This window comes from Lynx rufus, unplaced genomic scaffold (assembly GCF_022079265.1).
Source record: "Lynx rufus isolate CCGP_SWC_20201006 ecotype Redwood Valley unplaced genomic scaffold, mLynRuf1.p SCAF_12, whole genome shotgun sequence".
Taxonomy (NCBI): Eukaryota; Metazoa; Chordata; class Mammalia; order Carnivora; family Felidae; genus Lynx; species Lynx rufus.
The window spans coordinates 819,407-833,088 of NW_025814826.1; the positions used below are offsets into that span (position 1 = coordinate 819,407).

Genomic DNA, 13,682 nt, shown 5'->3' on the forward strand with positions numbered 1-13,682 from the left:
TTCTAAGCAAGTGAAGAAAATGACACTGGACGAAAGGGAAGTCGTGCTACAAAATACCCGAAAGTAAAACGGATAGGAAAGAGAAACTAAAGAAAGACTATGCAACTGAAAGGAACCAGGACTTACTGGGTTCAAGTATCTGTTTCTCATTTACAGCCTCTCTACATGTTGAACTGTCAAATAATGCTAAAATAAAGAAATGGCTTTTGGGTTCAGAGAAACTCCAGGGTGCTACCAGGAAAACAGAAAGATTTAAGGTATGCCTCCAATTTCTTTAAGGATCTTAAGACTATAAGATTTTTTTTAAAGTGGGTTCCACACCCGACATGGGGCTTAAACTCAGCACCCAGAGATCAAGTGTCACATGCTCTACCAACTGAGCCAGCCAGGAGCCCCAAAAGTAGACGAATTTTAAAGGCGTTTTCCTGTAAGAGCTTCACAGGAAACCTGAAGCGAAAAGCTTATCTCAAAAGGACTTGGGAGGGTCGCTTTGCTAAAACACGGCATGAAATCCAGTAATATTTACAGAAAACTAAAAAAGGTAAGAGATATATAGTAGCAAACATACTATTTGCTACCTTGGACTAAAAGGGGCCAAATAGTGCAAAATGAAAAGAGGCCTTTGGGTCTTAGAAGTCCCACAGGGAGGAAGCAGGATGAAAAAACAGCTGCAAATACAGGTCATTCCTTATGAAAAGGAAGGAACCAAGAGCTCAAAGAGTAAAGAAAGGGAAGAGACATGGAGAAAGTATTCCCGTGGTTAGGACTAAGTCCTAACTTAAGAACTGACAGCATGCATCAGGCTATATTTCAAAACTCTTATGGACTAGGGTGCTTCCCATCTTCTTTTTCTGAATGGGTGAGTCCTCAGCAGTTGACTAGACTGTTGCATTTGTGAGTGGTAAATAACTGTCTCTTTCATTCTCAAGTCCTCATATTGAGAACACTTGCACTCAAGGGGCTATACTTGAGATACCATAACCCAGGCAGCTTATCCCCACTGCACCTGATTAAGATGGTAAGATCTTGGACTCAAGCCCTGAACCTGATGCCATGATAACTGCGACTTGCAGGAGGTATTGGAGGGAGAGGGGAGTGAATGTATTTTTCAGGTGGGAGGAATACAAACATTTGTGGCTAGTGGGTAAAGTATACTGCTTTTTAAAGGTGTCCATAGGTTTTAATATTAATTCCACTAAAAAAAGACCATGGAACAACCTTAGTGACTTGCTCCTAATGAACAGAATATGTGACTATGATCCTGTGTGTATTCCAAGCCTAGGTGACAAAAGGCGATTCTGCCTTGCTCTGTATCTCAGGCTGCTAACTTGGAATCTAGCTCCCCATCTAGTGAGGAAGCCTAGGCCACAAAGAGGGTCTAGGTGTGTCAGTTTAAGTGTTTCTGCTACCTCCTGAACTGAAGTCCCAGGCAACAGCCAGCATCAACCACCAGACGTCAGTGAACAAATCTTCAAATGGATCCAACCCCAAACCTTTCAGTTGCCCCACCTGAAGCTGAGCAGGGCAGAGACTAGCTGTCCTGGCCACACTTTTCCTAACAGATATGTGAACAAAAGAAATCTAACCTTTGGGGAGTTTGTTAAGAAAAAAACAAAAATGATAAATTGAAAAGTGGATGAAAAAAAAGAGAGAAGACACATAAACCTGTATAGGAGAAATTGGTCTCCATGAAAGTAGGATGTAATAAATGTTAAGATTAATTTATTAACAACCAATGGTGCTAATGAGAAGAAGCAGATAACTAGAAGCAACATCTAAGAAGTTTTTCTCTCAGGTTTTCCCCAGTTAGGATCATATTAGCTGCTCATTTTCCATATATGGCCTTTATTATGTTGAGGTATGGTTCCTCTAAGCCTACTTTCTTGAAGTTTATATCATGAATGGATGTTATAGTTTGTCAAATTCTTTTTCTGCATCTATTGCAATGATATGACTTTATGCTTTTTTGAAAATTAATATGAGGTATCACATTCATTGATTTGCAAATATTGAACCACCCCTGCAAACCAGGGATAAATCCCATTTGGTTATAGTGAATGATTGAATGATTTTTTTAATGTTTCTTTATTTTGGAGAAGGAGCACAAGCAGGGGAGGGACAGAGAGAGAGGGAAATACAGAAATCTGAAGTAGGCTCCAGGGTCCAAGCTGTCAACAGAGCCTGACACTGGGCTCAAACCGACGGACCATGAGATCATAACCTGAGCTAAAATTGCATGCTTACTTCACTAAGCCACCCAGCTGCCTCTGCCCCCGGTGAATGATTTTTTAATGTATTGTTGGATTCAGTTTGCTTATTTTGTTGAAGATTTTTGCATGTTCATCAGAGATGCTGGCCTGTAATTCTCTCTGTGGTGTCTTTATCTGGTTTTGGTATCACGGTAAAGCTGGCATAGAATAAATTTGGAAGTTTCCCTTCCTTTTATGTTTTTCTGGAACAATTTGAAAAGGACAGGTTAAACATTTTTTTTTTTTTGTATTAGCTCTTCTTTACATGTTAAAATTTACGTCTGAAGGCATCTGGTCCTAGACTTGTGTTTGTTGAGAGTTTTTTGATTCCTGATTCAGTTTCCTTGCTGGTTATTGATTTTTTTTCAAATTTTCTATTTCTTCTTGTTTTACTTTGGTAAGTTATATATTTCCAGGAATTTATTCAATTCTTCTAAGTTGTCCAACTTGTTGGCATACATTTTTTCACAATATTCTCTCGTAAATGTCTGTATTTCTGTGGTGTTGGTTCTTATTTCTACTCTCACATTTGTGGTTTTATTTATTTTGGTCTTTTCTATTTTCTTGTTGATTACTCTGGCTAACAATTTATCAGTTTTATTAATTTTTACAAAGAACCAGCTCTAGGTTTCATTGATCTGTTCTAGTATTATCTGTTTTTTGTTTGTCTATCATTCATTTCTGCTTTAATTTCTTTTTTTAATTTCATTTTGAGAGAGACCACACATGAGGGGGGGATGGGCAGAGAGCGAGAGAGTGAGAGAGAGAGGGAAAGAGAGAATCCCAGACAGGTTCCATGCTGCCAGCAGAGAGCCTAACATGGGGCTCGATCTCACAACTGTGAGATCATGACCTGAGCCAAAATCGAGAGTCAGACAATCAGTTAAGCCACCCAAGGGCCCCCTGCTCTGATCATTATTACTTGCTTTCTTCTGCTGGCTTCAGGCTTCATTTGTTGTTCTTTTTCTAGCTCCTTTAGGTGTAAGGTTAGGTTGTTTGAAATTTTTCTTGCTCCTTGAAGTAGGCTTATATTGCTATGTACTTCCCTCTTAGGACCACTTTTGCAGCATCTCAAAGGTTTCAGACCATTGTTTTTTTTTTTTTTCATTTCCATTTGTATACACGTATTTTTTTAAGTTTCTTCTTGTATCTCTTGCTTAACCCATTCCAGTGTAGTAGCACGTTATTTAACCTGCATGTATTGTTTTTAATATTTAAGGCCTTTTTTTTTAATCCATTCTTGAGAATAGTCCATGTATAGTTGAAAACAACGTGTATTCTGTTTTAAGATGGAACGTTCTGAAAAAAAATCTCTTAAATCCAATCTGGTCCACTCTGTCATTCAAAGCCATTGTTTCTTTTTCTTTTTTTTTTTTTTTATTAAACATATGAAATTTTTTGTCAAATTGGTTTCCATACAATACCCAGTGCTCATCTCCACAGGTGCCCTCCTCAATACCCATCACCCACCCTCCACTCCCTCCCACCCCCATCAGCCCTCAGTTTGTTCTCAGTTTTTAAGAGTGTCTTATGCTTTGGCTCTCTTCCACACTAACATCTTTTTTTTCCCTTCCCCTCCCCCATGGATTCCTGTTAAGTTTCTCAGGATCCACATAAGAGTGAACACATATGATATCTGTCTTTCTCGTATGGCTCAAAGCCATTGTTTCTTTGGTGATTTTCTGTTAAGATGTATTTTTTGGTGATTTTTTTTGTTAAGATGTGTTGATGTAAATGGGGTGTTAAAGTACCCTATTACTGTCTTATTATCAATTAGTTCCTTTATGTTGGTTATTGTTTTATGTACTTGAGTGCTCTCATGGTGGGTGCATAAATATTTACAATTGTTAGATCTTCCTATTGGATTGTACCCTTTATTATGATACAGTAGCATTCTTTGGCTCTTGCTACAGTCTTTGTTTTTGGTTTATTTATTTGGAGAGAGAGAGAGTTGGGGAGGGACATAGAAAGGGGGAGAGAAAATTTCAAGCAGCCTCCATGCTGTCAGCCTGGAGCCCAACATGGGGCTCAAAGCCACCAGCCATAAGATCATGACCTGAGCCAAGACCTAGTCGGTCGCTCAAATGACTGAGGCACCCAGGTGCCCCACAGTCTTTGTTTTAAGGACTCTTTTGTCTAACAAAAGTATCGCTATTTTTTCTTTTAACGTGATAAATTTTTCTACATCCCCTCGCTTTCATTTTTTTTTTAAATAGAATTCATTGTCAACTTGGCTAATATAGAGTGTGTATAGTGTGCTCTTGGTTTTGGGAGTAGATTCCCGTGGTTCACACTTATAGACAACACCCAGGGCTCATCCCCAAAAGTGCCCTCCTCAATGCCCACCACCCACTTTCCCTTCTTACCCACCGCCCCCCATCAACCCTCTATTTGTTCTCTGCATTCGAGAGTCTCCTATGGTTTGCCCCTCTCCTTCTCTGTAACTATTTTCCCCCTTCCCTTCCCCCACGGTCTTCTGTTACGTTTCTCAAGTTCCACATAGGAGCAAAAACATATGATATCTGTCTTTCTGTGACTTATTTCATGTAGCATAATACCTTCTAGTTCCATCCATATTGCAAGAGATAGCACGATTTCACTCTTTCTCCTTGCCAGGTAGTATTTCAGTGTATATATAAACCACATCTCTTTATCCATTTATCAGTTGATGGGCATTTAGGCTCTTTCCACAATTTGGCTATTGTTGAAAGCACTGCTATAGACATTGGAGTACATGTGCCCCTATGAATCAGCACTCCTGTATCCTTTGCATAAATTCCCAGTAGTGTTATTGAGGGGTCGTAGGGTAGTTCGATTTTCAATTGTTTTGAGGAACCTACGCACTGTTTTCCAGAGTGGCTGCACCAGTTTGCATTACCACCAACAGTGCAAGCATCCCCTCACTTTCAATCTGCAGGTGTCTTTATGTCTAAAATGAGGTTTTTATAGGCAGCATACAGATGGCTCTTGTTTTTTAATCCATCCTGTCACCCTAGGTCTTTTGTTTGGAGTGTTTATTCCATTAATATACAAAGTAATTATTGACAGGTATGTATTTATTGTCATTTTACTACTTGTTTTGTGGTTGTTTCTGGAGATTTTCTAAATCCTTTATTGTTTTTCTCTCTTTGATGTCTTTCTAATTTGCTTTAATGATATATTTGGATTTCTTTCTCTTTATTCTTTGCATGGTTCTTAGTGGGTTTTGTTATATGATAAGCATTAATTTGTATATCACCTCTTCTGTGTGTAGCAGTCTATATTAAATTGATGGTCACTTAAGTTAGAGCTCATTTTTTTCTCCTCCCCATGTTTTGATAAGCTATTATATTGTATATCCTTTTTTGGGGCATTCCTTGAGGATTTTTTTTTACAGAAATATACATTTTTACTGCTTTTACATTTCCTGCCTTTATACTGTCACTTTTGATCTCTCCTTTCCACTCAGAGTCCCCGATAATATTTCTTACAGGCTGATTTAGTGGTCACAAACTCCTTCCATTTTTGTTTGAGAAATTCTTTATCTCTCCTTCTATTATGAATGATAGCCTTACTGGATAGAGTATATTTGGCTGCAGATTCTTCTCATTCAGCACTTTGAATATATCATGCCATTTCCTTCTGCCTTGCAAAGTTTCGGTTGAAAAATCTCCTGCTAGCCTTGTGGGTTTTCCCTTGGAAGTGAATGACTTATTTTGCTGCTTTTAAGATTTGTAGCAGTGGGGCACCTGCGTGGCTCAGTCTGTGAAGCATGACTTGATCTTAGCTCAAGTCGTGACCTCGCAGTTCGTGCATTTAAGCCCTCCGGTGGGTTCTGCGCTGACAGCACAGAGAGTGCCTGGGATTCTCTCTCTCTCTCTCTCTCTCTCTCTCTCACTCTCTCTCTCTCTGCCCCTCCCCTGCTTGTGTCTGCGTTTTGTCACGGAAATAAAAAAAAAAGCAAAAAACAAAACACTAAAACAAAAAAAGATGTTAGCAGTATATTTTGCAAATTTAATTACAGTATGTCTTGGGTGTTGATTTTGATGGAAGTTCTCTGTCCCTCCTGGATCTGGATGTCTGTGTTCTTCTCCACATTATGGAGTTTTTCAGTTATTGTGTCTTCAAATCAATTATCTGTCCCCTTCTCTCTGTCTTCTTCTTCTGGGACTCCTATCATATGAATGTTTTTACATTTGACGGAGTCACCGAGTGCCTTAAGTCTATTCTTGCATTGGATAATTCTTCTTTGTCTTCTTGAGCTTCACTGCTTTCCATTACTCTGTCTTCTAGGTCATTAATTTGTTCCTCTGCTTCTTCCAGCTTGCTGTTCATTTTTACTGCACTCTTCATCTCTGATTCTTCAACTCTTTTATGTCTGTGGTAAGGGTCTCTCGGATATCTTCCATTCTTTTCTCAAGTCCAGTGAATATCCTTATGATCATGGTTTTAAATTCTCCATTAGGCGTGTTATTTACATCCGTCCCATTTAGGTCTCTGACCATGGCCTTATCCTGTCCTTTCATTTGGGATAAATGCTTCTGTCTTTTCATTTTGTCTGCGTATCTGCCAGCTTCTGTGTGTTAGAGAAGCCAGTTATGTCACCTGCTCCCGAAAGTAATGGACTTAGGAAAAAGACGTCGTGTAATGCCCAGGGTCTAGCACTTCAGGGAGTGTCACCAGTGTGTGCTGCATGTGTTCTGCTCTTGTGTTCTGGCTATGCTATCCTTTAGGCCAGTCGTCTGCAGAGGCTCTCGTCGCCTGGTCTGGTGAGTGTTTGGTCCCTGGCCTGAATGTAGCGGGTTTTAACTAGGTGTGCTATGGTCTGCTTATGGAATGAGACCTGTCACCACCTCTACTGGAACTGAGGCCAAGGGAAACTCTCTGGTTGGGAGATGTGGTGTGGGCAGGCATTTGTCCTGGTCTTCTGGGGGAGGGGTCTGCTGTGCTGGAACTCAAGCAAGAGTGATTGAGAAAGGTCGTTCCACCAGTGTGCAAGGGGGTGGTGTTTGGTGTAAGCAAGTTAGGTAACCAGTGTTAGCAATGCACTGCTTCCTGCAGGTGGCTTTATGTTTGTGGTGAGGGGCAGGAGAAGGAGATGGTGGCAGCCAGCGGCTTTGTTCCTACAGACAGGTCTCTCTGAACTTTGCCTCTGAGGGACGTGCTCTGAGAAGAGCAACTAATCTCCCCACTGTGTGCCCCAGGCACTCTTCAGACCACTGTACCCATGCTATATGCCCCCACGTTGTTTGCCTGCTCTCTGTCCATGAGCAGTGGAGTACCTCAGGGCTCTAAACCAGCTAAATCGGATGCCCTTGAAAACTCCAGACTTTACGCACTACTGGTTGCAAGAACTCACGAAATGCAGGCCCTCTTGTTTTCCAAGCCAGTGGCTATGGGGAAATGTTCTCTTTGTGTGTTCCCCTGTGCGTTTCTCTCTCTCACCCTTACCCACAACCTCGACTCCCTCCCCTCTGCAGAACCCAGGATCTGTTTCTCTTCTAGTCGACATTTCTGCATCAAGGAACTTCTTTGATGTGCCCTCTTCTCTCCCTTTTGTTGTGGAGTTTGTTCTGTCAGTCTTCAGGTCGATTTCTGGGGTTTTTAGGGTGAGCTGATCGTTATCTAGTTGTATTCGTGGGATGAGGCAAGCCTAGAGTCCTCCTACTCCTCTGCCTTCTTCCTGTCTCTAAGATCTTTTTCTAAGATTCCCTTCAATTCCAACAATTCTTACAAGTAGGCAGGAATGCCTCTTTAGAATGTCCCCTCAAGTTAAGGTAGAAGCACAGAGACATACGATTTGAAGCACAATAGTTGAAAAACTAGAAAGAGTCAATTTGATAACCAAAATTGGGCCTTTGGTCTGATTTCAATGAAAGGAAATAGGCAGCTTTGAGTATTTTTTAATCCATTGAATACTCAATCTTCATTCTCCTTTCCTCAGTGGGGAAATAAAGAGAATGTCATGGAATCATTTTTCATCTTTTCAGTAGCAAAACAAATGTACTGTCCTTTAGCACTACTTAAATTAACTCCACATTCTCCTTTACCTTACTCCAACCTTGTTTGTGTGGGGAGGTAAGATCACTTCATCTTTGTGTTGTCCCACAATGCTTCTCCATATCATACAAGTTGGCTTCAAAAGTTTGTTGTCATTCAAATTACCAATGTAGTATTTGTCTCTGATAAATCAACTTAATACTACCGCAATTTGTACAGCTGTATTATTTTAATGATATAATGTTTATTCCATTAATTATACGCTGAGCTAAAACATATAGCTAAGCATATCTTTCTATTCAAGTGAAAGAAGGGGAAACAGGCTGCTGTGTTTTCCAAGAAAGTATGATCTGTGCCAAGAACAGGATTAACACCAGTGTTACACACAAGAACCAGGTCAGAAGAGGATCTCATTGTGAATTGCAAGATGACGGGTTAGCAAGATTGCTTAACAGGAAAGAGGAATAGCCTAGAGTTAATCTTTTCCTTCCTAGATGGTGAAAACTATGGATGAGTCTATGCATTATAATGAGATAATAAAATATAATGAAGTAAACGTTAGTAGACTGAGTCAAGAGATCCTATGGCCAAGATTTGATGGAAATGAAAGTGGGCAGCACTGACTGAGACACTAAAAGTTTGCACAGGCAGGGAACCTGGGTGGCTCAGTCAGTTGAGCCTCAACCTCTCAGGTCATGATCCCAGGGTCATGGGATCAAGACCCCTGTCAGCCTCCACACTAAGTGTGAAGCCTGCTAAAAATTCTCTCGTCTCTCTCTCTCTCTCTCTCTCCCTCTCTCTCTCTCTCATTCTCTCCCTACACAGCCCCCCATCCTGCTTGTGCCCGCTCTAAAAAATATATAAATATAAATAAATTAAATAAATAAATAAATAAATAGAAGTCTGAACACACTAAAGAAAGAGCATTTTATCTTTTTGAGCCTGACTTCACATCGAGTCATGGGGTCAACAAGGCAAAGGCTGGCAAAAGGGTCCTTCAAGAAACAAAAATCTCTATAGGAGCAAAGTTTAGTTCTACTACATTGACTTTTTATTATTACATAAGTGACCGGTAACTTGCAAGATAACTAGGAAAAAGTTTTCATAAAATTTGATATGGTACTGGCATAAGGACAGACATATAGATCAATGTATTAACATTGAGAATCTAAACATAAATTCTCACATTATAGTGAACTGATTTTCCACAAGGGTGACAGGCAATTAAATGGAATAAGACTAGTCTTTGTAACAAACGGTACTGGGACAAATGGATATCCACATGCAAAGCAATAAAATCAGACCTCTACCCCATAGCATATATACAAAATTAACTTAAAATCTAAGAGCTAAAATGATAAAACTCTTAGAAAAAAGCTTATGTGTATATGTTTGTGACTGGATTTGACAATGGATTCTTAGACATGACACCAAAAGACAAAAGCAGATTAAGTTTACTTCATCAAAATTAAAAACTACTATGCTTCAAATATCACCATCAAGAAAGTGAAAAGGCAAGTGACTAACTAGGAGAAAATACCTGAAAATCCCATATCTGCTCAGGGATTTGCATGTAGGACATTTAAATAACTCTTCCAATAATGAAAAGACAATCCAATATAAAAACGCGCAAAAGAATGGATTAGTTCTTTAAAGACGATACAGAAATGGATAATAATCACGTTAAAAGGGAGATGTTTGGGGTTCCTGGGTGGCTCAGTCAGTTAAGCTTCTGACTTGGGCTCAGGTCACGATCTCACGGTTCGTGGGTTCGAGCCCCGCATTGGGCTCTGTGCTGACAGCTGGGAGCCTTGAGCCTGTTTCAGATTCTGTGTCTCCCTCTCTATGACCCTCCCCTGTTCACGCTCTGTCTCCCCTGTCTCAAAAATGAGTAAAACGTTAAAAAAATAAAAAAAGAAGATGTTATATATATATATATATATATATATATATTTTTTTTTTTTCCCATGGAGTATTACTCAGCAATCAAAAAAAAAAAGGAATCTTGCCATTTGCAACTACGTGGATGGAAGTGGTGTGTATTATGCTAAGTGAAATTAGTAGGAGAAAGACAAAAATCATATGACTGCTCTCGTATGAGGACTTTAAGAGACAAAACAGATGAACAAAAGGAAAGGGAAACAAAAATAATATAAAAACAGGGAGGAGGACAAACACAGGAGACTCATAAATATGGAGAAAAAACTGAGGGTTTCTGGAGGGGTTGTGGGAGGGGGGATGTGCTAAATGGGCAAGGGGCATTAATGAATCTACTCCTGAAATCATTGCTTCACTAAATGCTAACTAATTGGGATGCAAATTAAACAAAAATAAAACTAAAGATACAACAAAAAGACTAACACCCCCCGCCCTACCAAAAAATTTCTCAACCCAGGAAGCCTCTGGTTGGGGATTTAGGAGATAAGGACCTTCTCAAACTCTCACTGAAGGGTTGAGACTACAAGAGAAAGTCAGATTTCAAGATGACATGATCACTCAAAGCGTGCAGAAGTTTGAAACACGCTGAAAAATATTAGCAGGGACTCTCACACATCCGTATGCCAACGTTCACAGCAGCATTATTAACAGTAGCCAAAAGGTGGACTAAACCAAACGATCACTGTAGTATATATAAAATGTTGCTTTTTTAGACTCTCACAATGTTTTTATGAAAATCTCACTATAAACATCATTATGAGTTCAATCAATTTCATCTCTATAGAAAAATTCCATCGCTAGTACCAGATAGCAACAATATCAACCAAATATTTGGATAAGTGAGCCTTTCCATGTGATCCAAAACATTCTTATGTACTACTCCTAGTGAAATAAGGATTCCTTTTCAGTAGGACAGACATCAAGAGACTGACTTACTCTACTTGTCCTTAACAAGTTGCTCGGAAGATTGTGAATTTGGGCCGCTTGCTGTTTGATGGTTTCTTCTGGGCTGGCATTTTGCACTTCTAGCCTAAAACGCAGATCTTAAGGTAATTATTATCACACATAAGTTTCCAAAAATACCATATAATTTCTGAACAAATGAGGGTCTTACAGAAATTCTTTACATTGTATCAAGAGGAAGATTTGGCAATTGAGCCATTTTTTCTCGTTGTCTTTTGTGGATAAGGTGCAAAATTGAGATATAATGTGCCACAATTCTGCATTTCCAAATAACTCAAAGCTGGAATTTGTATCCAGTTTAACAAGGATATACTGGCATAACTAATACATTTCTCATACTACATTGCTTATCTGCTTAATAAAAAGCAATCTATTTTCTTTGAGGATTAAATTATACTTTTCCATATGATCTTACGTCTTCTCGGCATATCTTATGGCCTCTGCATGTTGATCCTTTGCTTCTTGCAACTAAAATAAAGAAAAAAATATAATTTTAACTACTGACAATCTAGTAGAACACCATCACCTGTTTCTGTAACTAAATGTTTTTTTTTTTTACTTGAGAGAGAGAGAGAGAGAGAGAGAGAGAAAACACACACAAGTGGGGAATAGAGGCAGAGGTAGAGACAGAGAAAATCGTAGGCAGGCTCCAAGCTCAGGGTGAAGCCTGATGTGGGGCTCGGTCTCATGACTGCTCTCATGATGTGGGGTTTAGGATCATGACCTGAGTGGTCACCGTAATTCTAAAGGACGGCAACCCCTGACATTAAGTCCTTGCCCCTTGCTATCTGTGTTTTGAATTGCTCTTAAGGCTTCAAAACCAGATTCTCTAATTCACATTTCTAGCGTTGGCCCCTTTACCTAGGCCATGTGTACTTTTTGCTCTTCCATCTAGGTGCTCATAGACAACATCCTCAACCGCACACTCAAAAATCATTACTTGACATGGAGTACCTTTGTAAACAGCTAATCGTGTACATTTTATTTGGACTCTTTTCGGTGTTACTTTGAGTGTGTCTTTTTTTTTGAGTCTTAGGGGGCACCCTTACCCTTAGGATGCTGACCAGCATACTTTGTCTCGCTTTTCTTTATAACACGACATTTATCACAAGGGCTGGATGATCACTGGTTTGCCTTTGTTTCCTTTTGAGTAATTTCTTCGTCCATAGAGATTTCAACATATGGAAGTCTTCTGAAGTTCCTTTCAGATGCATACTTGACTTTATTGTTAGGAAGGTTAAGTTGGCTAGAGCTACCTCTTCTTCCCAATCCAGATTCTTCACCTCAAAATTGTGTGCATCAAATGTCTTCACCCAGGTAGCCAATGGTTTGGGGATTCAGGAGATGATAAGGGTCTTCTAGAGAAGTCAGAGCTATGGACTGAGTTGGCTGAAAGCTATCTAAGTGTTTGTTTCACAGGGAACACCTTAAAGTGGCAGATAATTTCATGCCATAACCTTAATTCCTTTCTATGGGGATCTACAGAAAATCCCTCCTTATTCTTTAATAAGCTTCATCAGTTTCGGATATCCTTACAAATTTTAGTTTTTGAGACCCTAATGATTTCTTCAGGACACAGTAGCAGGACAATGCCTAGGACTCGCATTCATAGAAGACTGAACAACAGAGAGTCATGTTACTCACATGAAAAGTTCCCTGTTACTATTTGACTCATTTATAAGACATCTAGAAAAGAAAATAATTTTCAATGTCTCTTCAGCCACAAAAAGGACCAGTCAACAGAATGTTCTAATTCCCCTGACGGGTATAGCTGCCTAATGAAACTTGCATGTATATTATATAGTTTTGTGACTGATAGAAACGAGTTGGTCAGTGTATCTACCTCATTGCTCCCACTTAGGATTTACACTGAGAATCCTACAAGGGAGGGTGAGAGTGCGAGGACATTAAGGGTTCTGCTTGGAAAACAGTTGGGGTTTCACTACACATCAATAAATGAGAATCCTGAATGGCACATTAGTCTTTTCTGAGATTGAATTGTGAAATCTCTGAAAGGCTGATTAACTCAAGTGAGTGGAAAAAGAAAATGGGTTTCTGACCTTGCAATGGTAGGAGCACTATGTTACTAGGTAAGACCCTGACAGAGCAGCCATTTCTCCTTTTTCACTGGCGTTTCTTTTCCTTTACAAAATCCAACAAAGAGAAAAGTCCATTCCCTTGAGAAGGACGTTTGCATAACGACCTGCTAGTCATTCTTGATGAAGAGAATAAATTGCACACTTGTAATTACAAATTACAACAAATCATCGTTAAAATAACCCGTTCTCAAACTCTCACTGAAGGGTTAGGACTACAAGAGAAAGTCAGATTTCAAGATGACATGATCACTCAAAGCGTGCGGAAGTTTGAAACACGCTGAAAAATATTAGCAGGGACTCTCACACATCCGTATGCCAACGTTCACAGCAGCATTATTAACAGTAGCCAAAAGGTGGACTAAACCAAACGCTCACTGTGGTATATATAAAATGTTGCTTTTTTAGACTCTCACAATGTTTTTATGAAAATCTCACTATAAACATCATTAGGAGT

The 13,682-nt window shown here is 39.5% G+C and overlaps 1 protein-coding gene across 1 annotated transcript in view; it reads right to left on the reverse strand.

Moving 5' to 3' along the window:
- The window catches only part of LOC124507934 (ankyrin repeat domain-containing protein 26-like), a 124,345-nt gene that overhangs the window by 11,566 nt on the left and 99,097 nt on the right, over positions 1-13,682 (reverse strand). Inside the window, 2 exon segments of the mRNA XM_047074395.1 lie at positions 11,103-11,196; positions 11,545-11,597. Of these exon segments, the coding sequence (XP_046930351.1) occupies positions 11,103-11,196; positions 11,545-11,597 (147 nt within the window).